At 31.8% G+C, this 27,294-nt stretch overlaps 1 protein-coding gene across 1 annotated transcript; it reads left to right on the top strand.

Moving 5' to 3' along the window:
- Positions 1-10,508: 10,508 nt before the first annotated feature.
- Positions 10,509-27,089, top strand: LOC134244643 (uncharacterized). Its single transcript, XM_062726898.1, has 11 exons — positions 10,509-10,641; positions 19,963-20,034; positions 20,270-20,326; positions 20,653-20,781; positions 21,505-21,585; positions 21,728-21,823; positions 23,400-23,438; positions 23,565-23,677; positions 24,429-24,554; positions 26,183-26,431; positions 26,575-27,089. Exons 1-11 carry the CDS (start codon positions 10,626-10,628, stop codon positions 26,623-26,625), a joined length of 1,029 nt encoding a protein of 342 aa, XP_062582882.1. The 5' UTR covers positions 10,509-10,625; the 3' UTR covers positions 26,626-27,089.
- Positions 27,090-27,294: the final 205 nt, after the last annotated feature.

The raw sequence follows: 27,294 nt of genomic DNA, 5'->3' as shown, positions 1-27,294 counted from the left end.
TGTCGCACTGTTTTTTCCGTTTTTCATTTTCTCCATTGCTTCTGTAACCTCTTCTTTCCTTATCATAATATCACCGACTTTATCAAAGTTTCTATAGGATTCTTCCTTCATGTTTATTACAGAGAGTTCTACATGCTCTTTGAACCTTTGATCAAACAACGGCTCTTTTGTCTTTGCAGCAAATGTTTTGTAGTGTTCGTACCATGCTGTTCGAATGATATCTGGATCGCGTATGATCACTCCGTTGATCCGAAGTCCATGGGGGTGTCCATGATTTCTTATTTCGATTTTTGATAGTGCGATAAAATAGACCCATATCTATTTCTGCTGTTTTCTGTAGTTGATCCAGTTGTTCTAATTCGTACTGCTTTTGAGCAACAGAAAGTGCATTTGTAAACTCCCTTTGTGCGGCCTTATATTCTCTGTAGGATTGAAATTCCATGCCACGTGGCCTATTATGTTCAATCCACATTGCTCGCTTTTGTCGATTAATAGCGTGAAGTTTCTTTACATCTCCGTATTTCCAATATGGCTTCAAATATGAACGATATCTCTTTCTATGAAGTGATCGTTTGGCTGCGTTCAAAAAGACATTCGTTAGGTCCCCTATATACTCATCAAGTTCACCTTCAGTTTTTCCCACCAAATTTCTTTCTAGGTTCTGTAGCCCTTCCTGGATACACTGTCTATATAATAGCACATGGTCGTTTGTAACTCGTTTTCAGTTTACATACACGTCATCATCACTATTTCTCTTACGCCCATTAAATGTTGGAAATTTACATGGTAGACGTATATTCAGAAATATCGGAAGATGATCTGAACAGTTAAGATGATGATCATTTATTATTCCACACGAGTCAATAAAATCCTCCTTGTTCTTTTGGATAATAGCGTGATCTATCATGGATGCTCTGAGTTCCATTGTGTGCCATAAATGTGTAATCAGGACCATGCGACTTGTAAAATAAAAATGCACTTCAGATCTCTAGCTTGTTATGTATCTGCCGAATGCATGTACATGAAATGTTATGAATTGAAAATGAAAGTAGAAATAAAATTTTAAAACTTTATTTACTATGATAATCAGCAGTAATTTTCTTTTTTGGTATTATTTCACCTATTTCTTTAACCATCTTCTTGCTCTATTATTATCATAGAAATACCCTTTACATTTTTCACACATGGGCTTACATACAGACCTTGACAGAGCACTATAACACTAACCAAATAGCTGAAATCGTTGTATCTAATGTCATCAATATCACGCGTTTTGAAACATTTAAACTTTTAGCATTTGTAGACACTTCTTTGTTGTGTGTGTATATTAGCTAGTAAAACAACAACAGCGCAAAAAATACCATAGAATTAATAAACAACTTACGTTTTTAAACACTGGCGAGCTTGCATCATCATGTCAACATCCATTATCCACAAGTTGTACTTCGTTAGATTCGGACTATTTTCTCGAAGTTTATAATTAAACTTGTTAATTGCTGTTAAAATTTATTTAAATTCAAAGTGAATGTTATATTATCAATGAAAGCAATTTAAACTAATTCCTTTAATTTTTAAAGATTTTTCGGAAATTTATTTTGCAAAGAACGACTACTCCCTTCGAAAACTGGTTCCCGGCCCCGTAATTTAGACGCTAATGAACGACTTTACCATGTTAAATCCCCGTAGACTTTGAATTTGCCGCCGTATGTTTACACTGGTTGACCTCGAGGTTCGGATAAATGCAGGAAGTTTGGAAAAAAATCAATCTACCAATCGGACATAGGTTGAAGTCCAAGGTATTTATTTATTTTCAGATATTTTGCAAAAAGTAGTGTTCCGGTCATGGGACATCGTCTCAAGCCACGGTCCGGAGTCCGCATATATAGCTCTCTCCTACCCGTGGCTGCTTGATCACAAAAAGTGTCGTAATCTTGAATATTTACGCCTCTCTATTGTGACGTCATATTCAGTCAGTGGCAAGTTTTGTTTCCATCGCAATCGAAATCAACAACTGACGTCAACAGTATACAATAAATATTTCCTATACTGCGATTGGATATTGAAAGGTCGCGATAAAGTTCATCATCCGACTATGCTTTACTCGCATTGGTCAATATTTTAATGAGCTACGGAGAATTCTCACCTCGTTCAACCACGGCCAGAATGGGAGAGGAGCGTACATTTTGGCCGTGGTTTGCGACGATGGTCATGGGACAGACTATAGTTAGGAACTGTAAAAATTAAAATTGGTAAAAAAAAAATTCAGTTGAAACTGTGTCCATACCCGTTTAAAGAGCTCGGGTTTGTTTATGCATAAAACGGCCCTGTAGATATACCACTTTATGTTTAATTTTAAACATCAACATAAATTAGATACTGAGTACTTTCATTTCCTATTTCATTTTTTTTTCTTTTTGACTTGAGGTCTTGGACCACATGCTTTATGGGATTGCAATGTTCTTGAATTTTAAAACAAGGTCAGTCGAGACGTTCCTCCCCCTGCTAGACGATCATGAATAATTCATGAATTTCCTTGAATTTTTCATGAATTTCATTCATGAAATGTTCATGAAATGTTCACGAAGATCCTATGAACTTATTATTGGACATTTTCAAATCATGAATTTTTATTCATGAAAGAAAATTGATGAATATTCATGAATATTTTTTTCATGAATAATTCACGAAGAGTCATATTCATGAAGATTCATCATTTCAAGAATGTCCAATAATAAATTCATTGGATCTTCATGAACTGTTCATGAATAATTTGATGAATTTTTTCAGGAATGTTCATGAATGAATAAATTTCATGAACCATTAGCATTCATGAATATTCTTGCTTATTTGTAAACGAAAAATGCAATATTATTATTCATGTTTATTCATGAAAATGCATGAAGTCATGCTAAAAACAGTAAAAGTAGATGTTTTATCATACAGCATCTTGAAAGATTTCACAGAATTTTTGTTTGTTTTCCAACAATGGCAACAAAATCTTCGTTAAAAGAATTAAAATAGACAACTCTGACATATTAAACTATAGTTAATGAATAATGTAGTTCATTCCTGGTAGAAGTATGAAAATTTTCAATTCAACGCAACCTCTTGCAGAATGTTTAACCTTACTTGGTCAAGAGGAGAGGGGGTCCTTCCTCAGCATGTTTCAAAGTGTGTTTTAATGCCAAAAATTGAACAGTTTTTAATTCCAGTCTAGGAGAAAAGTTTGTTCAGCACCAGGGTAACAGCTTAAAGGGATTTCAAGCATTTCGAGCAGTGATGGTCAATTCAAAAATCCTTATTGTCTCTCCATGTGGAATTTTCAGAATTTCATCATTTGGATCCTTTGATTGAATATCATTCATATTTCCATTTCTTTTTTTTCTTTTTCAAGAGCTCAGATTTTTTTTGGCAGCCGGAGTTTCTTGTCTTCTGCTCATCAACATTTGTGAAGTGCTTCTCTTTTTCCTTCAAGAAGAAAAATTTCTGAAAATACCAATGATTGTGAAACTTATTAAATAAGACTTTTTTGTATTTTCTTGCATTTTAGTTTCATTTATTTTGCATCAGAGGCACTTCCAAATTAAAACATTCTGAGTGGAATTTAAGCCATAATTTTCTTGGACCGCCATTTTGTAGATCAATCAGGCCTATGAATGTTTTGAGTCTCAGTCTATAATTAATGTATGATATAATGGTTGGATCCCAACTCAAAGCAAAGTTAGACAAAACTTTCATTAAAAAAAAAGACATATTAATTTATTTTACAAATAGACAGTAACATTTACAGACAGATTTCTGACTCAGTGATTGCCTCCATTTTTGTCACTCACCAGTTATGAAGTAGATCGTTCCTATATATAGTCTTAATTCCTTCTTCATATTCTGTTATTTTCATAAAAAGTTGACAAAGATCAGTGATTATGCAAATTATAGACCTTCCATTCTACAAATACCCACTTCCAACGTCTCGCACGTTTCAAGTTTGCGCCTATTCAAAAATGTACGGTAGAGCCGAGAAATACGTTAGTTTCGAATTTCCAAGATTTCTGTTTTAAAAAAATATAACAAACACTTTCTGAATAATTTTTCACTGAAAATACAATCTTTTATATCAAAATAAGATTTATCAATGAAGAATTCGAATTTTTTACGTCATCAATTATACATGTATTGCATTTTAGTTTCGTATGCATGACGGTCCCGTTTAACAATCTCTCGTCCTCAGACTGAATATTCTGAGCTGTGAAGACGCACAGGAGAATTTTTAGTTGTTGATGAATATATAAAAACGTTTTTTTACGAAGCTCACAAAGTTTTTTTTTCCAGAATATTTCATCTTCCAACAACTTGTTTAAAGTTTGATGTTAAAGAAAATTCGGTTGAACAAAGTTGTGTGATGAGAAACGACATTATTTAAAGCACATTATGATGAATATAACTGTTTAATTTAAATTATGAAGGGACATAAGTAATCAATTTGAAAAAAAATGCTGTCAATGATGATGCAGTGTTTGTTTTTAATATTGTACAGTTGGTGAAAGAATGTTATTAAATATAAATTATAGCAGGGGCTTGTTCAACAATTGCATCTGCATGCAAAAGTTGTATTATGAGAGTAATGAGTGTTTTCTGTCAATCATTTTTGTCAATTATTTTAGTCTTCATGAAAATTCATGAACATTCATAACACCCTGAACTCTACATTTTTTGTGTCTTTAAAATGAAAATTACCAATATTCATATATATTCATCATTTGTTCATGAACTACATTTTATGAATATATTCATGAATAAAGTTCAAAAACCATCTTTATGAACCAGTCATGAACCATTCATAAACACATCATGAATGTTCATGAACGATTCATAAAACTTCCTGAAATTATGAATTTCACCTTATGAAAAAATACCCTCTGGTATCTTGACAAATGCCTGGAAAGGTACCTCAATTTTTGTGAGTTAACATGCTTCAATGACAAAATCTATATATTATTAAGGAACGTATCGTTTGTCCTTAAACAGGTATATTTGAGTACTTTCAGAGAAAAAAGTAATATGAGCACATCCTCTAATCTAAAAACTTGCAATTCGCAGAAACAGTTCTATCATTTATTAATTGCTTTTTAGATCAGAGGTTGCGCTCAATATTAAAAATTGTAAAATTGCATAAAAACATGGCAGTTTTGTAGTCTTCTTCATAATGTAGTCAAATTGACGCGTTTAGTGACGTCATGATGCATTGACTAGCCAGAAAATTAAGTCATTTTTGATAGACATGCAATCACCAAAAGGACTAAATGTTACTTAATGCATTGTTAACAAAAATTAAGCAGTTTCACATTTTCAAAAATTCCTAGGGTCAACAAAGGGCAAAAGTGATCCTTGTTCTTTATATAATCATTAAAATAAAAACAAATTAAGAGTCAGTCCGCGAGAAAACCATGCAGAACTGTCCAAATTGAAGGATGTCATATCTTATTGAGATTTGGTTGGTAGTTAGACTTTATTATATGTTATTAAAAAATGACCAAAAAAATTCCCATCATTCAACATGGCAGCTGTAGGCAGCGCCACCTCCTTTTTGCACATTTAAGTGCAAATGCACTTAAAAATTTCAAAAATAATGGTAAAATTCACATTTGATTTTTTTTACTCAAAATTTAACTTGCATTTCCATTAAGGTATTTTTAAGTAACTTAAGACTATGTTCTTTCAAAATTGACATTTTTCATAATCAAATATGCAATATATCAAAGGGCACACAACTCTTGAAAATTGGCATGATGCCAATTTTCAAAAATTGCCAAAAGTATTACAATTTTAATGCCCCAAATCTTCCCAGACCAATCTTTGAAATTAATTTTTTTTTATTTTATTGTACAAATATAACTCTAAACATTATCTTTGCAAAATATTGAGCTTGGGAAATAATAAATAATTGAGATATGGGGATTAACAAATTGCCAATTTTTGAAAAAAAATTGCTCAAATTTAAATGGGTTACAAAGTCAAATATAGAACTTTAAATTAAACAGTTGTTGATAGATATTGAAACATGTAACAATTTTCTTTGAAATAATAATTTAGATTGAAAAATATTAAAATTAAAAATTAAATTAAACTAAATTGTCAGAAATTACCCCTAGTATGAGGATTAGCATTTTGCCAATTGTTTAGAAATGAAAAAAAGCATAATAAATTGTATTGGCCTACTTGCAATTTTTCAACAATCATATGAATATTCATGCTCCTTACATTTTGTAAGTTAGTTTCTTTTTAATAAATAAAAGGGAAATTACAAGTTTTTAAATTCAAACGGACTCTATTTCAGTTTCATTCATATAAATTTTGAGACTTGAACATATAAAATTTGAGCCTTCAGTAATTAAGTTGTTTGCTTTCTGCCAATTTTAAATTGGTAAAATCTTATAAAAATACTGACAAGAGATGTTATACAAAATACTCCATAAAGGGGTTTAAGAAAATGAAAGATGCTGGAGTGTACTCTTATCCCACCTCCCGAATCAAACAATTGTCTTCTTTTTTCGCTTGGCAAATTCTTTTTAGAGAAGTTTAATTTTACCCCCCCCCCCCGACCCTTTCAAAATCGTTTCTACGTCATTGCTATGACTGCGATTTTCGTGAATAAGAGATTTTATGAACACGAATCAATCAACTTGAATTAAATAATGGGGGACTGAACTTATAAAATATAATATATTGTTTATAAATTTGTGTATTTAAAGTGATTTAATCAAAAATAAAAAAAATATAATACGTTTTCCGTTCCTCGTTTTAGCAACACCCCTCCAGAACCCTTATAATTTTTCATTATTTTATCCATTTCAATATTAGTATGTAAATTGTGGGGAGGTGGATGGGGTTAAACGATTGGGTACTAGACACACTCGTATATTTAATATCCTGACCTTGATCGACTGACATACCCCCTCCCCTACTGTTTTCAGTGGATATATATACAAGTAGAGCTTTTTTAAAAAGCTTCCCGTCTTTAGCAACAAACTTAAACTGTAAACTGATCTACACCTATCAGGCCGTATAATTCTTTTGAATTTCTTGATTTTGTATTTCTACATTAGCTTTTTACTGGCATTAGCCCTACCACGGTTGTCGCTCGGTCATCTCCGTAAACTTTGACTCGCCGAGAGCTTTCGGCAAACCTCGGCCGATTCCATTTCCTTCTTCAAACAAGAAAGGGGAAAAGAATAATAACAAATTGTAAAGCCTGCAAGCAATAAAAATCAAATTTTATTTATAATGAAATTAAAGAGATCTTTTTATTTTTTGCTATACAAAAAATCATGTTATTAGGAATTAATTACTGCTGATTTTGTTGTTCGTTTTGTCATTTTTTTTAAGATTGAAAATCTTGCAAAATTGTTAAGTCGTACGAAAATTAGATCATCAGAAAGTTATCTCCCTTGCCTTGAACAGCATTTCAACCAATGAAATAATTGAAAATTTTCTCATCATGCATTTTCTACCAATCACAAAAGAGAGGAAGTGCATAGTCCGAAGACTGTAAAAAACTTCAACTATACAATACCGTCTTCCAAGGAAGACGGTAATAACATTTTAAAAAATACAATTTATCTCTCTGCAATGGTATTAATAATACCATTATGGTGATTCAGAAAAAGTATCAAATATTAATTTACAAAGCCTTATACAGTTTTGTTAATAATGTTTTGAAAATAATTTTGACAAAATTTGATAGCCCCCCCCCCACTTTGAATGAATATGAATCCAGTCTTTTATCATGTTTATAGCCGGTTTTTAATTTTTACCACTTTATACTGCAACCTGGCAAAGTTTTGGCTGCAGTAACGACTCATATTTTCTTGCGGGGGGGGGGGGGGGGTAGTACCCTCCCTCGAATAATTTTGCCAATATTTATCGTGGAGGATCCTTTATCAGTGGGGTACCTAAATCGGTGGCATCTCCTTTTGAATGATGATTTTTGATGGGAGATCTGACTTTATCAATATATGAATGTTACGTAACACAGTAGTTTAAAGTATGTAATGTAAAATTAAAAATATTCCTAGGAATTACGGTGTTTGGTTAACTCAAAAACACACTAAATTTATGAAAAGTAAACAAATTAGATGTAGATTGAAATCACCAATTATTTTTGAATTTGTTGAGAGTATGCAATCAAATACCTGTTTGTGTTCTGATATTTTCTCAACTGATGACAAATCAAGCTGCTAAAGACACTAAGAAAACTACGTACGTTTATATTTAAAATATATGATTTTAATTAGTCAGTCCTCCATGATTTTTCCCCTCGCTTATTTCATTACTACACGTTTCATATGTGTTTTTCTTTTTTCTTTTCCTTTTCATATTCTGATTATGTATCATATACTTGTACCTCTGACCTGAATTTATATGTTGTAAATATTCTTCATTGTCCTCATGTACCTGAAATGGTTTGAGTGAATTAAATGATCTAGAACTTGAACGGGGGCCAGGTGCCTTAAACAAAATATTAAATGTATATTTTGATTAAAAAATATTCTGTTATTATTTGATTTAATTTCCTGTTCAATTGTACTTGTTAGGAAAAATTTTGTAACTGTTAATTACCTAGACCGAAAAATCTTAGGTTTTTCTGGCTGTTTTACGATTTTGATATTTAACATGCCAGGAAAACGTCAGAACCGGAGCCATTAAGAAAACTGGAAATTTCGCCGTCTTCAACTGGACTTGTGAACCGAACCTAAATGCCGAAATCAGAATTTATCAAAAGCACAATGGCTCTAGTACTCACCAGTATCGCTGAAAAGAAAATCTCACTCCACATTTCGTAACAGGACATTCAAGATTTTAAAATGCACGATTTGAAGACAAATCTCGACAGTGTGATAAAATCTTTTTCAACGGATTATTTATTTCATAAATGAACCATAAAAACTATATTGGTAAGTTCTTTAAGTATTGTATTATTGATAACTTTTGACTTTGAAATTTCATTCAGTTCGCAAGAATCTAAAATCAACCAGAGAATGCCCGCCTCCGGTTGGAGGCGGCGATTTCCCGGTTTACGTAATGGCGCCGGTTCTGACGTTTTCCTGGCATGTAAAATATCAAAATCGTAAAAACGCCAGAAAAACGTCAGATTTTTCGGACTAGTAATTACCATGAAATACATGTAGATTCCCCGAGGACAGAACCCTATAGGTAACTTAGCTACTACATGTATATGCCCCAAATAGAAAAAAAAACATCTGATGACCTTTTATTTCTTTTTTTACTTTCTATGGAATTCTTGGTAGGTAATAATGTAGGTTGTCCCTCCTCCAGTGACACCACACTGAAATTGTTTCCTATGGGCCTGCTATTTGTTTATTCAAGCTAAGTTGTTGTTTCTTTCTTACATTCAAATATCTTAAAATAAGTTTTCCCTCTTTCTTAGTGCAATAATGCTCCACAACAACTCCCTAGGTGAAGAAAAAATAATCATACATGACTTTCTTCTTTCCATATTGACATACCTGTCACTTTTTACCCAATAATACTAAAGAGTTCCAACAAGGGGAGATAACAATTTAACTCCAACAAATTGGTAACAAGGGGCTAAAATCAGATCATTTATTCCTCTTCTGGAAAATATATTAGATTAAGAATCTTCTCTTTTTCATTTAAATACCATAGAAATAATCCAAAAATATGGTAAAAGACTGTTATTTAAAATATGTGAAATTATAGCAAAATATGGTATTTCAAAGTTAATTTACAACATGTAGATATTATTTCCCAAGCTCAATATTTTACTAAAAAGTAGACCGTAGATCATTCTTAAAGTAACAATTAATTAAATTTAATTTCAACCTTGGTCTTGAGAGAAACGAGCATCTAAAAATGGCTAAAAAAATCATACTCATTTATTTAGGATCTATAAATAGATGTGTAAAAAAATAAAATATTCATTTGAATTAAGTTTTTCCTCATTAATTGTGTTAATTGGACCATGACTTCGAAAATAAAACAAAATTTGAAAATAAACTGATGACAAAAGGTAACTTTTTGACTTGATCAATTTGTATACATTTTCCATTAAATTTTGTGTGATTTTCGACATATATGCAAATGAGCTGTTACTAAAAATAGATGCAGGGTTCAACATTTTTTTGTGGATATTCTGACTTCTACCTTTATGTAGAAAAGTTTAAGCCACTAAAAACTCCCAAGTTGCAACCTTCCGTTTGGACAAATTTTTGAATTTTGCATGGTTTTCTCGTGGACTGGCTGTTAATAATTATAACCTAATCTGGCCCTATTTCCTCACCCCCTCAATCCCCTAAAATAAGCTGAGAATATGCTTAGTTGAATTGGTTGAGATGTAAAGTGGTTATTGAAAAGAAATAAAAAATGTCTAAAATTTACAGAGGGACGGACAGACTAGGCGGACGCTGAACGAATTATAATGAGGAAAAAACCCAACTGATGCTTTAGCTCAAGCAAAATAAACACAGATGCATGAGATGTAATTAAAAATTAAACTTCCTGTTTCCGTTAATATCTACATATAAAATTCATGCAGAAGGAGTTTTAGGAAGAGTTTTTTTTTTTTTTATATTAACATGTAATATAAAATGACCAATACACAAGGTACGTTTTCAAATTATCTAATATATGATATTATTTTCAGTATAATAAGAATTAATATAAACGTAAGTTAAAAAATTGCATGCAAAGACGGAACCAGGGCTCGTTTTACAGAAGAACTTATGACTAAGACCAACATTTAGTTCTGTTTAAAACTTCCTTATTTATACTTTACGTTATGTGTATATTTTATTGATAATGAATTCAATATTTTTCTACGAATGTAGGCAGTTAATCTTACACCACCAATTTTATACAGAATTATCAATTTTACAAAGATTTACAATCTATAAAGTTTTTGGTCTAAGTCGTACGTACTTTTGTTAAACATACCACTGGTGTATAGGACATTCCTTTAATTTGATTTGAAAGTATCTGCGTGTTAACTCATAAAAATTATAAAGAATTCACGGAGATCTTAATATTGATTAATTTTATAAAATACGCATGAGAAGGCTGTTCGTAATGGTAGATAAAGCACTGCAAGCCAGCACATCTGCATGTACGAGGGAGAAATTTTCCTTCTAAAAGCGTACTTACATAAATTAAACAATTTCCGTTCAAAATCTCAGTCATTTTCCGTGTTACTGTATGTTCAATTTTCTCAAACGTCAGATCACTTATGAAATTAAGATCGAATTGTTTAAGCATTTTCATGATCTCCTCACCATCTACAGACAGCAGGACCCCTTTGACAGTTATCTTCAGTACCTGTTCAGATGGGTCCTTGATTCCCACAGAGAAGGGGTTGTTGTCATAGACATTGTTGTGCTTGTTCTAACATCAAAACCCTCCTGTGGAAGTTTCGATCTGCTCTTTAATGTTTTTGACATAGACTTACTCCACAACTTTCTGTCTTTTTGAACACAGAGAATATCTGACACAATTTTATCAGCTTCAACAGATTAGTCATAATCAGAAATACGGTTAACATTTGTTGCATTCACTTGCACTTCCTTGTCCTTTAAATATATAGGTTTGATTAACCCCATGACTTTACAGCTGAGTAGATAACGGTCAAACACTCAGGCTAGACTGCTAAGATAATGAACCGTTGCAAACATGCACGAGTGATAGACAGTTCAGGATAGGTAACAAGTGGACACGGTAATCACTGATCACTACTCACGGTGTTCTCACAAGTTAGATATCCAAGCAAATAGTTAAATAAGTTAGATAATTCCATCAAATTCACGAAAATCAAAAAGAACAACATATATACAGAAGCGTAGAAAGCATAGGAATAGTGTAGGAATTCAAATTCACTACAAAGGCACCTAAACTTCCAAAAATAAGCCAAAACACACGGATCTTCGACAAAACACGTCCTCTCGGCTCAGTGTCACATGGCAAAACCTCAATTACTTAGAAAGTTATTTAAGCATCAATGTCTAGTTTACACCATTTCTCAAAAATTCTGTTGTGCAGTACTCTTAAAGTTTTCTTCTGAAATAATTTAAGGAGAAAGAAATAAAAAAGAGAATTGATAGAGCATTTACCAAAACCTAATATGTACAGTGAATCTGTGTGTGTAAGGATTTTTTGAATCCAGGAACCGAGTATTGTAATTCAATTTCATATCGACTGTTGGATGTATTTAGAATATTTAACACTGACAGATGGTTATGAAGAATTTCCATTGATCTAAAATTGGAAACAAGAAAAGATTTCTTTTCTAAAAATAAAATTTGTTCTTCTTTCGAATGAAAAAAAATTAGTATTTTTCTAAAGAAATCTCTATTATTGCTAGGCCTTGATACAATTCATGATGAAGATGAGGTTGTTGAATAATGCTGCAGTTCATGTATATTTATGAACTGATGTTTCAATTATATCATTTTTACATTCTTATGAAAAGTTATCACTTTTTTAAATAAAGGCGACTATTTAAACAATATTCACGCATTTACTGGCTCTCTATTAATGTTAGTAATTGGAAGCCCAATGGAGGTTTATTAATAACCTGAAGTCTCTGTCGAAACTGTAGTTCTACTGTTTTTTAACAAAAAGGTTAAGAAATAGCTGTTAACGTTGGTTCTTGAAACTTTAAAACAGCAATAAATAAAGAATAATGATCCTTGATCAAGTCCCTTTTTGAGGCAAGATTACAAGAAGACTACAACTGTAGAAGTAGCTTTTAGTAAACTTTTTACAGAATTTTCAATTTTAGTTATAATGGCGACACCATTCATCAAAATAAAAAAAAATACAATTATGCATCTCAGTGTAGTCTTCGTGCGTGTCGCTTTATATTATAATTATACTGGAACTGTATAAGAAGTTACATTTTAAGATTTAAGATTTTAATTTTTTATTATTAGTAACCCCGGCAACACCATTCATCCAAATCAAAGAACGGTAAACAGAATTATGTATATAAGTGTAGTCTACTTCTGTGCCAAGAAACACTGAATCAGACTAAAACTGTATTGGGAATAGCATTTTGAAAGTATTTCACAAAAAAATTCTATTTTTCATAAAAAAGTCAACACCATTCATCGAAATCAAACACCGATAAATAGAATTATTTATCTTAATGTAATCTACCTGTGTGCCAAGTACATGTAATATTGAAATCAAACAAAAATGTAAGAGAAGTACAAATGTTTACACACAGCTAACAGACAGAAAGAGGGACGAACGGACGCCGGATACCTTAAGCTTAGTATCGCATAAGCTCTTTTGGCATCTGACCAGTAGCGCTAAAGAAAAGGAAAGGAAAGAGGCACTTGGATATCTTTCTATTTAAATCAAATCCAATTTACTGGATAAATAGAATGTATCAATTTTATTTTTTAGATAAACCAGTCTATACATGTATTTATAAATAATTTGGTGCATTAAATACTAATAAAGACTTGATTGTTACTGATCGTCTGCATACGGGAAGGGAAAAGTACATACTAGATAGATAAACTTGTATATGAAAAAAATTTCAACAAACCGAATATGAACAAAATACAAGGTAGGTTTTCGATAATACATGTATCTGATTCCTTTTCTTGTTTTCTCTCTAGATGTTATATTTGTAATGAAGAACGGGGAACTATGCATATGAGTTTACACGTAAACGTAGAATTAATGTAATAAAATATTATATGGAGATAACGAACAGTTTTCAAGACCAAAATTAAACAATGCTAAATAGGAACAGAGCAAACAGGGACCTCCAAAACATTGGAAACATTGAAAATCAATTTTAAAAGCTGACCTCAGTCATATTAAAGCCATTCAATACTTTACGTCATGCGTAATATCAGTGACAGAGAATATTGTCCTGTCTTGCATTCAAAAACTAAAAAAAAAATCGTCACGAATATCATATACATATGGAATCCGGATAGGGCCACGCAGTTCACTATCGCATCATCACACCATCAAGATTTAGGTAGATAGTGCGATGAAGAGATAGTGCGATGACGTTGAACCGTTGGTGCAATAACGATGAAGTGATGGTGCGATAGCGCGATGACGATGATGCTATGGCGCGACAATGCGATGACGATGGTGCGATAATGCGATGACGCGATGGTGCTGTCGTGTCTCCCTTTTGGGTGACCGCACTTATTTTGGGAATTATGTAACTCGCTGGCTTGTGAGAAACCCTAAGATAATATAATTCTGCTTTTCAGCCACTAGGTCCAATGTAGGTTTGGGTGTGCTGTAATATGGAAGAGCAAAGCATGGATGAATTTAAAAAAGATACAACTTTATTAACGTCTCCGAATAGAATGTATTGTAAATAGTCACCAGGCACAATAAAATAAATGATCGTTAGTTGCTCGAAGCATTACAAACAAGCGTGCCCTAACCTACCTAACATCTGGTGACTCATAGAGTGATAAAGCAATATTAAAAATACTCACTCTGTATCATAAAAATCTAAACAATGTAATTTCCAACCGAAATACTAAAAACATGAAAATTTGTTTATACAGGATACATTTAAATTTATCTCCTTCGACTAGAGAGTTATAATGATTATATTTCCGGCATAAAACCATTTTGACGTAAAACATGCCAAACTTTAAACCTACATATCTACTATATATATACTAACTACAAAAATACAACGAAACTAAATAGAGAACTAGCAAATATAATTGTTCTGATCTCCTTATAAAATAGATTGTTGTATTAAAATAATTATTATGAAAGCTCAAATTTTGTAAAGTTCAGAAATTAATGCTAAATGTTAATAAATGATAATTTAAGAATTTTTTTTATAATTTTAAGAAAAACAAATTAACTAAATAAAACATTTTACCATACCTGTAATATGGAAAAGCAAAGCGTGGATGGATTTAAAAACGATACAACTTCATTAACGTCTCCGAATAAAATGGCCGAGGAGCGGGCGCAATTCCATTCGGAGACCCACACTTGCCGTAAATTATTTTTAATCCATCAAATTAGTTTTTCTTTGTTAATTTGTATTAATAATAGTCGAAAACTCGTACTTTGAAAAATCACGTGACATGAACTGACCATTACCTTAGTATTTGACCTGTCACTTAACCAGTGAATCCCCTAACAATAGGTTAGTGGATTCTACTTTATGTGATAGCATTTTTGACACTAGATAAAAAAGATAAAAGAAACCATAAAGAATTGTACAACAAACACATCACCTATCTACAAATTACTGCTGTACTCTTTTTCCAACAAAATGACATAATTGTATATATATAAAGGCTTCAACAGTTTACCAATCCATCATGGCAAATATTCTGAGTAACACGATTTATTTATTTTGGACAATTAGCTGTATTCATTTTTTTCTTCAAAGACATTCCTTTTTTGTCAAATAAAATACTTATTAGCAACTTTTCAACTTACATTTCAAATTGTATCAGGAAATAAAATAAAATCTTGATTGTATAATTCCTATGAAACAATAAAATGATAATATCAAATATCATATTACATTATCTACATACATGTTAAACAAAATTGAAATATTGACTAAAATTCAAAGTTGAAATTTATCTTTAATCATAACTGTCCTTTCTGACATAATTTATTTTATCAAATAAACTCTGCAATATGACTATTTTCCCCCTTGCTACCATTGCTTTCGTCCCTGAAAGCTCAAATTTTCATCGTGGATAAAAAAATTGTTTGTATTATACAGAAAAAATCTACCTATATGTGAATATAATTTGTTTTATGCCATTATAAACTAGTCTAAAACAATAACTAAGGAAATGAAAAAAAAAACATGAACTAAAAAAAGACAAATATTTACATGTACATATACATAAAGTCAATACTTAAACTCATATAATCTCATGTTCATTTTGATCCCTGAGCTTTTTCTAACACAAACACACATGTACTAATATTATAAAATAGTCAACAAGACAAAAAAAAAAATAATAGAGAATCAAAAAATAAATGAGATCATTGTAATGAAAATATTCCATAAAAGGTAAAAAAAAAATCTACTGAGTTGTGCGATTCATTGCAATGTTGACAAGACAAGTTTTTTTTTTAAAAAATTAAAACATGCAAAAAAAAAAAAATCTAAAATATTGTTAATCTTTTCTTCATTGCATCATTTAAATTTAAGAGTAACAAGCATGTTTTTTGTGGGTTATTTAAATGGAAAGCATAACTGTTATGTAGTAAGATGACATATGCACTGAATGGCTTTTTCTAAATTCATTTGAGTTTGTGATGAGTAAGTGGGTTAAGGGTAAAGGTTGTTGGAATTGAAATGGTCATGTCGGTTCGATTGTCCGTGACTTTGAAATTTGTCCATGTGGCTATAATTTGCATGCTGAGTAAAGGAGTAATTGAAATATCTGCAACTTGGGGTGTTGTAATAGTATAAAATGAAGGACACAAGGACAATCTAGTAATAAAGACCATAACACTATCACCACATGTAGTTAATTCTAGTGCTAAAATGGATCCTTTGCATGACTTTGAATTGTACACCAAGTATAAAAGAATTCCTAAAATGGCCAGTAGGACTGTACTTAAAATGACCAAAGCATGAATCCATGTAAATTCTGAGAACCAAGTTGAACTTAAGTCTTTTTGATTGGGAGTTGAATTTACAAGTTTTTCATAGATGAAAGAAGGAACTTTTTCAGAGGTAGCATTTTGTACTTGTTGTAGAACTAACAGTGATGTTGAAAGTTTTCTAAATTTCAAAACCAACATAATACAACATCCTAAACACAGTGCTGCAATACGTAATGCTACATATGTTAAAATGTCAGAAGTACCTAACCAATCATCTTGAATATCAATTTGACCATCAATCAAAGGTTCTGCCAAAGTTTTGAAAATTTTCTCATCTTTTTTGGCTGCTTTAGCATTTTTTTTTCAAACTCAAATGGGCTTTTTGATCATTTACCAATATTTGATTTATGGAATGATTGTAAAATTTCAATTCTGGAATGGACATATTTACTGTTGTAGGAAATAAACTATCCCCAAAAACATGTTCTAATTCAGAATCGTCAAAGAATTCCCGTAATAATGCCAAATTTACAGGATAAATCACTGAAAAATTTGAAGAAGAGTTGTAGCAATCCACTAATCTTGGTGCATAAAACAGAGATTGGGTTGACAATGAACATCTACAAGGAATATGAATGATACATAATGCACACCCTTTCAAAACCTTTTGCTCTTATGGACAATCTAAGACCAAAGTTGGTGAATTATACAACAACACCGAAGTAGATGTAATTTCAAATATGTTTGATTTCAGTAAAGTGGGGATAAATCTAAAGTCACAAAATTTTTTTAACTTGCTTAACATCATTTGAGTATAAAGCCATTGTGCAATCGAGTTCAGTTATAGGGGCCAAGGCCCTATTGGAATTGCATAATATAGTGGTTCCATGATCACAAGTAACAAAGTAAAATAGTCATATTGCAGAGTTTATTTGATAAAATAAATTATGTCAAAAAGGACAGTATGATGACACGATGGTGCGATGACGATGGTGCGATAGTACGATGACGATGAAGCGATATTCACTATAGCTCAATCGTGCTATCGCACCATCGTCATCGCATTATCGCGCCATAGCATCATCGTCATCGCGCTATCGCATCATCGCTTCATCGTTATCGCACCACCGTTTCATCGTTATCACGCCATCGCATTTTCGTGCCATTGACCTTTAAGTTGATGCTCGATGGTGCGATAGTGAACTTCTTGGCCCTATCCGGATTCCATATACACACATGACTTTTGCACTTTTAATCAAAGACAAGTAACGATAAACTTATTGGTGGCATCGATTCTTATACACTTGCATAACTAACCATAAAGCGGGAATTTTTAGCAGGGTGCCTGTTTGGCTTATTTGAGCGGTTTTGAGGAAGTCTGTTGAAATTTTACTCGCTAACTTGTGTTTAAGTGCTGAGAGAAAAGTTAACTTTAATCTGTATGTCGTTTAACAATGGCTTTCATCTTCTATTAGTTTTAGTCGCTTTCAAACGTAGAAAAAATGCTCTAAAATCTATCTAAAAGATAAGCTTTTTTTCTTTCAAAACGTCACTGAACTGTGTATGGTATGCGCAAAAAAAAAAATAATAATAATAATAAAAAAACCAAAATTATTATCATTCTTTTAAGCATCTTTGTCGGCATTTGAATGCTTTTTAATTCCTCATAATTTGAAATTTATAAAATACCAGTACGTTGTGCAAGTGGTGTATAGACTTTTGAAGCGAAAGAAACGGGGTAAAGGTACATAATTGTGCATGCTTTTTCCATTTTCTCAAATTACGGATATTTATTGCCAGTGTACATGTGTCTACGGACGACAGCATTATCTATAGAGTATATGGATCTACTTTACGTTTTATAGTTTGATCAAACACTGCAGCGTACCACAACTCCGAGGAAAGGAACATATTGAGGCTAATTAATATTTCAATGCTTTGTAAAATACACTTGAATACTGGTTTGCTGATAAATGTCTACCAATAATATGTCAAAATAAAGGGTCATCCTCTTAGGATCTGATCATAGGAAGTATACATTCCTCGTAAAACATGTTGCATACTCCCCTGGCACAACATTGATTTTTCATCAATATTTTTAGCATAAATACAAACTGTTTATTTACAGACAATTTGTAAAACTTTTATATAGATTACATGTATTTAATGGCAATACAAAAAAGATAAAACATGTAAAGCGAAGATTTACTCTGATATTTGATCATAAACGCAATGTGGCGTCAATCTTGCTCTTGTCCTCGGAATGGTATTAAGGTGTTTGATCAAATAAGAAAGTGTAAAGTGGATTCATAGGTATCCATATACCGGTATTTATTTAAATAATACTTCATTCTGTAGGTACATGTTTTCTGGCGAAAAAATATTAAGATGAGAAAATGGGAAAAGTATGGAATCACGATAGAGCAATGCTTTGCAGTTCACTATCGCGCCATCGGGCATCGACTTAAAGGGCGATAGCTTAAAAATGCGATGGTGCGATAACGATGAAGTGATGATGCGATAGCGCGATGACGATGATGCGATGGTGCTATAATGCGATAACGATGTTGCAATAACACGATAGAACGACAGTGAATATCTCTTCATCGATCGTCATCGAACTATCATGCCATCTTCATTGCACCATCGTGTCATCACTATTGCACCATCACATCATCGCACTATTACTCCATCGTGCTATCGCAACATCGACATGGCATTGTCGCACCATCGCTTCATCGTCATCGCATTATCACTTCATTTCAATATCGATCTAAACCTCGACGGTGTGATGATGCGATAGTAAACTGCGTGGCCCTATCCAGATTCCATAGATAAACGTACTTTGACTCAGTTTCTTTCGCTTCGAAATCCTACAACCCGTGCAAATAACACAGCAAATTGCGATACAAAAGAACAAAAAAAAATCCAGATGAATTTTTCATATTTTTATAGAACGTAAATTCAAGACTAATTTCAATTTAAGTATTTCATTTAATTCATTTGGTAATTTTCTTTATCATGAAAGTAAGTTTATATCCTCTCATAAATAGAATGACGAAGACAACATTGAAGTAAATAAATAAATGAAACGTTCAAATAATTGTACCCGAATAAGGATCTTGACTAGATGAAACAACTATATATATTTCAATTCTAGTTCATTCTTGTAACTACTTACATCTACTTTACTGTATATTCTCAGAAAAACAAAGCTGTTCTAAACAAAAACAGCCAATCTGAGATAACATCATATATACACCTCTTTGAACCTCATTCCTTCAAATAAAATTTAAAAAAATATTATTGTTTAATGCTTCAACTTTTAACCTCACAAAATATCTTTTGTAGTGAAATTACTTATTTTGTGCGGAAATCTGATTTTATCCGATGCAGCCTTAACTATTACCCACATTTGCAGCGGTAAGAAGTACAACTGTGCATGTAATATAAGATAATGATCTGCATTCAGAGTTAAACATCCTTAATAATAATTCAAATCAGGACATGCAGGAGTTTAAACTGGTTTCTCATATAATATAATGACACGCTTTGATGGTTTTGTTAGTTTTTAATATTTATGTTTATTACATATGTAAATTAGTTTAGAAGTATATGTTACATGTACTTATAATTATCCTATATGTACTTCATATAGAATGTGTGAAATGTACCGACGGGGATTCATGTTGTAAAAGCTGCATTCCCACAAAGGGTAAAGAAAAAGATAAAAATAATTGATTCTAATTCAATGCCAAATTCTATACCCATCAGTGAACATAATGCAAGTTTTTTCCGATTCAAATATTCTATTTTTGCCCATATTTATCGTTAGCATATTTAAAAAAATATTCTTAATACACTGTACCTATCTCTCTGTGTTCTGTAAAAAAAAAATTGGAGAGAGGCAGTAATGTATTAATCTCTGATATATACGAATGTTCTGTTGGGTATTATTAACGATATTGGAGTATTATTAGATGATAATTTGTTTTACCGAGACTTACATGTTTGTATATATAATGCACGTGTGTGTTTCAGTCTGTTCTCCGAACAATTATGTTAACGAAGAAGACTCAGGGTCTACTGATGATTTCACAGACGATTTTACAGACGATCGCGATGTACATGTAGAATGTCAAAAGTGCACTGCTTGTGATTCGAAATATGGTTTGTAAAAATTAAACAAGGTCAAGTCTAGCTATAGCATTCCAACATCTTAAAGTATGCATTGTGATAGATTATTATGTATCAAAACGGCAAAAGTAATATAAAAGGTGTATCTAAAATTCTTTATATTTTTCTTTTATCATTCAACAGAAAATAAAAATACTCCAAGCATAGACTCAATCAATATATATATACAAAATATCTATACAAAAAAATTACAAAAAGAAATTTAAAATTGCATTTCACGGAGCACTTGGAAATACGATTTCTTTGATTTTGGAATATCAGATATATATAATATAACATGAAACATAGCTGCAGAACTGTAGCGTTATGGTTTTAAATATCAGTCTTTGACCATAACGCCACAGTTCTGCAGTTACACGAAACAATGACTTTATCAAGTAATGTTTAAGATGAGACTGTTTTGGATACCAGAAAAATAATTATGCTGCGTTCAACAGTGTGCTTAAATTTTTCACAATTGAATACAATTAAACATTAACATTAAAATGAGCATCAAATTACGCCTACATATTTTACAGTTTGTTGTAATAAACGTTATACTAATACTGGCAATCCGTTTAAGGAGAATAATTTTATGCTCCTGTATTAAGAATACAATTTAATTGGGAGTTCGGCATTAATTATATTATTAATTATTAATTACATTATAACCGTAGCGAAAGGCATATGGTTAAAAAGTTCTTTTGAATATTTAAGTGTGCTTTGAGAGATTCTTTTCACCTCAAACAAGTAGATGCACAGAAATGTCCAAAAAGGATTTTAGTTCTATTTTACCAGGTAAGTTTAACCTTGTCAAATGATAATATCCCTCATTAATTGAACTCTAAAAATATCATTATTTTTTTAATTTTTGGAATAAAAAATATAACATCATAGTAAAAACTGTAACATACATAACTTTCTCCTATTTTTTTTATAGATGACAAGCTAATTGTGACACAGATTTCGTCGACAGCATCCCCTTCGTTATTCACTGAAGAGAAGAGTTCCAGAAATACACCACCTTATAGCGAAAGTATGTTTTGCGCGTCATATATTATTTTACATTTTTATCGTCCTGATATAACAATACGAGGGCTGTTAAGAAATTATTGAGACAATTACTTCAAATCCAAAAAAGAGACAAATTCAGGGAAAATTCGTCAACATTCTATAAAGAACAAATGAAACAGTGATACATGTACAAAATTTCTAATTAATACGATAATTAGATAATTTTCGGTGAAATTATAAACATTTGTGTGTCGGAGCATCGGTGCCTCACGTCATCCGGAGATGTTTTGCATGTGAAACGATCGGGTTTACTCTGCTTTCTTCGTTATCAAATATACCACTGAAACATCAAACTGTCTCTTCTCTCAAATGATTCTTTACAAATAAAATGAGTGCTGTTGCTACACTAGTGTAAAGAACAAGGTACAGTTTCGTCTTCATTGTTCCCTAAAAAATCAATATTCTTAAATAGTTACGAAATTGTCTTTAATATGAGTTGAATAGATGAATATAATAAAAATATATCATTAAAAATTGGCATAATGGAAGATCATTCTGTGATATGACGTCATTAATATAGTACATTTCTAAGTGTTCTGCCGAAAAGCCTCAAATTGACTCATTCAGATTCTGTGGTTATTATTATTATTATTAGAAATTTATGTCCACAGCTGTCGGCCACTTTAATTTTTCAATACATGTATTTTTTTGTAAAATGCTTTGAAAATAACATAAATAAAAAATGTTGTAGCGATACATGTGCTGTTTTTTTTTTTTTAAATCCACTGAAAATTATTGTTTTCTGCAACTTTTGTAGAAAATACGGGAAAATGTACAAGTTCTTGATGTCACATTCAGCATTTAGCCGGTCATATAAGAAAAACAATTTGTAGGTTTTAACTGCATGGAATTTTAATAATTCAGAAAGGGTGAAATTTTAATTTTTTACATCACTTCCCTATTTTATAAAATCACAGGGCAATATTTCTATTGAAACCACATCTTATTTTTCATGCGTCATATAGGATGTCTTGGCATCATGTAGTCACTGTGCCGATCTATGCAACAAGGGTGATGTTATTAATTCCGTAGCAGTAAAATTTCATGATCGTCCGGAGCTTTTGATTTTACTCTGGTTGAATTATAGGTTAGAAAAAAAACCCAATGAAATAACAAACCCTTAGACATATTTTTTCGTTGTTATTGTTTTAGAAGATTGGTCAGTCTAGAAAAGAGACTAACATACTAACATAGTGATACACAAGATTTTTGGTTTGTCGCTGCTCATCCTTGTCTTCAAAATCTCTTGCAATAGTAATGGATCCTAGGCTTCGAAGAGACTGAGACCAATCACTTTTATGCATATTGCTTCATGTATCATTTGTATGTTGAGAGCTCATTGTCTTTTGAGTGTACAAATTTGATGGTTGAATACCTCTTTGTTGACAACAACAAAACGTTGTTCAAAATCTGAATGCCGGTCCTTAAGGAAACGTTTCGATGGTTATCTATACCTATACCAATTTACAGTTTACAAAATATCTAATAATTATATTGATTGATATATACTAAATGTTGTACTTAATGGAATTTTTAAGGTAAAGACTCTTCACTCTTGATAAAGAATAACAATACAGGTTGGTCTTTAATGTATGTTTACACATGATACTATATTAAATCTGCGAAATAATTTTTAAAGAACTAAGGCACAATACATTACAGAGAACAAGACTGATATTTTTTCCTTATCTACTGTAATACAGATTCATCGTTAGCATATGTGGGGACCGCCTTAGGAGGAGTGGTATTTGGATCAATTGTAACATCCTTTATCTGCATTTATCTCCGCCGAAGATCACACACACAGAGAAAAAGATATGTTGATAATTTTTTTTTAGCATTAACATATAAAAATTTAAATTTTATTCATTTTCAAAATATCTTCATTTGTCTATCACTCAATATCTCAATCACGGTCTTTTAAATATCTTCCGTTCAAAAGTTGTATTTAAAGTTATATTTTAATTTTAAGAAAATGTTTCATTTTTTTCAAATGCCGTTCATATTAATAGCTCGTAAAAATGTGTAAAATGAAAATCAAGTTTGAATATTTAAAACTGAAGTTAATGAAAAGTGTAGGGACATAGTATACACATGTTCATATAAGAGTTTTGCAGTTATCATTTACGCTTTGGATATAATGAAAGCTCGCAAAAATACCTCCCACCACAAGGTGAAGGCAAAGGGGTCAAATATGTTGGTACTTTAAAATAAGTCTTGTCACCAGAAATACAATTGGAATATGAAATATGAAAGCACTAACATCAAAATTTATAAATAAGGTTAAAGATTCGGACAAACAAATAAACAGATAAGCTGATTACGTATATGTATTAGACATGTGGATAGTCAGACGGATAAAATAAAAAAAAACACCCCAAAAAAAAAAAAAAAAAAAAAACAAAAAACAAAACAAAAACAAAAAACAAAATAAAAACAAACACCTCCCTCACACACAGACTAATTGCATCTGTATCTCTGATTCATTTATTATAATGATTGTTTCATTTAGTTTCAATTTTGCAGTTCTAGTACTTAAAATAAAATAAAAATTATTTTATTTTACAATTAGAAAGCAGGAATCAGGGGTTCATCAAATAAGAAATTATGCTCAGCATTGCCTTTCAAAACCAATGGAACAGGGTTATGATAATAGTGGAAACGGAATATACTCCGAAATTGAAGATAAGAAGGTGAAACTCTAATTGATTTTAATTTGATCTTAGATTTTCAATAGAATACGTTGTTTTTGTTTGATTAATTGTATATTGTTTAAAGCTGAACACGATTTGTAAAAGGAATGTGTCCACCATTTTTGTTCGGAGAATCGCTACACCTGTAGACCACTATATAAAGGGCAGGACTTTTTAGACGGACGCATGCTTTACAGCATTTCGATACGTAAGATACCAAAGAAACTTACAATTATAATTGTTCAAGTCAGTACAGTATACAAACAAACACCGATAAACGTAACTGCAATTAAATGTAAATAAAGACAATGCAAGATAACAAGCACGAACACGGATCACCATTCCACGCCGATACCCGTGACAATAAAGCAGTCAGGTGTTACTAATCTGAAGAGTATACCCTGTGTTGATGTATCGTACATTATGGTATCAACATATCGAAAATGGTGTATGCCTAATTACGAGTCATGTTCAGCTTTAACTTCCCTCTCGATAAATTTTCACTCATATGGAGACGCCACCGCTTGCCAATGGAGAGCTGCAAATTTTGTCCTATACTTGGCAAAAAGGGCCATTGAGCAGGGACTGGATGGATCATTTTCGTGCAAGCACTTACTGCGACACGGGACCTCGGTTTATACGGTCCCATCCGAAGGACCGGTCTCAACGTCCTACAGTGGAATTCAAACTGCGATGTACGGATCAACTCCTTACTTCGCGACTCTAGAGCAGACGCTTTACCCACTGCGCCACGCGGGCGACGGATGCTCTTTGTAACATATATCAAAACAAATGGTGAAAAAAATTGTCCAAAATATCCTAGAAGATAAAAGAACCAAGAGAGTCAATCAAGAAAATAAAAAGAAACAGAGTCAACATTCTCAAAGGTCGAAAGGAGTGCATAAAATCCTCAAAATTGCACTTATCTTGCAAATATTTGTTTTGTTTAGTGGGTGTTCATTGTCCCGCTATCAAAATTACACTAGTACTTATTGATTGTCTTTATATCACCTGTACATTTTCTCTAGAACCATTAATTGTCGCAAGAAAAAATCAAGGCACCAATCTCCAATCAAAGTCAATCTAATTAAAATTCGACTTCATAGATTCACGCCATGTACACTCTGCGTAAGAAGACATAGAGTGTATACGGGGCGGATCTAAGAAGTCATTTTAATTAGAATGCAATCAAAGTATACCCACGATAGTATATACATGTATTTGGACTAACTGTATAAGGCCCCTCTCTGCACCGCAGGTGTTCTTTTCTTCATCAAAGACTATTTTTTCGTTAATCAAGGCTCCAAGTTTTGTCATTTTAGTCAAGACTTTCATAATTTTATTTCGGAGGACTGAATATTGAAAAGGTATTTTGTTTTGTCATTTGAAGTAGAGTCTTAAATGAAATGTTTTATAACCTTATTTGCACATTTAAAATTCCTTAGTAATCATTGAATAACATTTCAATATACAGCGCCCACACACATGATAAAAATCATCTTACAAAAAATAACTAGTTAAGCATTACAAAATCAACATTTTTTTCCTAAACATTAAAAGTTGTACACTGATATTTTTAATCCAGATATCTTTATATTTTTATATCTTTTTAATCCTTAATCTTTTAGAGAAATTCAAAAGACCTATTTCATAAAACTCCCATTGAGAAGGGTCAAACAATTGACGATACAAATCGAGACGATCACGTAAAAGCAATGCAAGAATCGTCAGTAAATGCACCAATACCATCTCACGGATACGGCACTGTAACTGTGGATAGCGATGGAAATGTTAAACGTTCAGAGGATGGTGAATCCATTGATGACGTCAAATCAAGTGAAAAAGCCGAGACAGATGAATACTTCGTCCTAGAAAAAGTACAGTAAAATGTTTCACAGGTTTTTCAATATGGAACCTCTTAGAATATAATGTTTCATACGAGTTGTCATTGTGTCCTTAACATATAATCCTATTATATGCACCTGGTGATTTTTTTTAAAAAATATTTCATCCGATTTAGATTTGTTCTAAAGATGTTTGCAGCGTTGATGCTTTAAACAGAATTTCGTGATCGTGTACTTCTGTATGCCATTCATTTAATATGCAGATGTCCTATGAAAAGTATGAACTAAAAATATAAGGCCAAAAATAATAAATTACTTCTCAAAGACCATTATGGATAAAAGAAAAGGATAGCATATCAAAAGCCTATGGAAAACAACGCAACAGTTGCAAGTACGATTTCAATATGAATGGAGTGAACATATGATGAAATAGGAATACAAATTCTTACAGCTTTCGTTCAAATCATTAAAAATTAAGTGTTGGATTTATTCTTGCTACAAAGATCTTTTGTAAAGGCTTTTGTTGAACTATGTTTACTGTTTATGTATGTCGCTGCATGTTACAACTACTTACATAATAAGATATTTTGTAGGAACAAGTATCAATTTTTCATCTCTCTCAGTTTAAGTTCAGAATATACATCTATTTTTAATTCAGATTAATCTAGAAAAATTAAATTAAAATTTATAATTTGGCGTTACAATCTCTTTCTGTGTTCTTGGAATTAAAGCAAACTGGAAAAACATTTGATGCCATATGAATAACTATTCCTGTGAAGCCAATTGTTAAAAGGAATATCAGTATATTATTTGTTTGAATGTGTATACTCGTAAAGGATATTGGTGTGTTTTTCTTGCATTTGTATATTATGTCAACTCTTTGACTTTTTAAATGG

This window comes from Saccostrea cucullata, unplaced genomic scaffold (genome assembly GCF_032062105.1).
Source record: "Saccostrea cucullata isolate Sc308-1 unplaced genomic scaffold, CSIRO_AGI_Scuc_v1 ctg4900, whole genome shotgun sequence".
Taxonomy (NCBI): Eukaryota; Metazoa; Mollusca; class Bivalvia; order Ostreida; family Ostreidae; genus Saccostrea; species Saccostrea cuccullata.
The sequence above is the reverse complement of the archived record's forward strand: the minus strand, read 5'-3'. Positions and strand labels throughout refer to the sequence as shown.

What these genes read in the sequence shown, in the direction of transcription:
- LOC134244643 (XM_062726898.1), top strand. An exon ending in TATTACCCACATTTGCAGCG is followed by an intron (nt 20,035 to 20,269) that starts GTAAGAAGTACA and finishes TACTTCATATAG; the next exon opens with AATGTGTGAAATGTACCGAC. An exon ending in TACACCACCTTATAGCGAAA is followed by an intron (nt 21,824 to 23,399) that starts GTATGTTTTGCG and finishes GGAATTTTTAAG; the next exon opens with GTAAAGACTCTTCACTCTTG.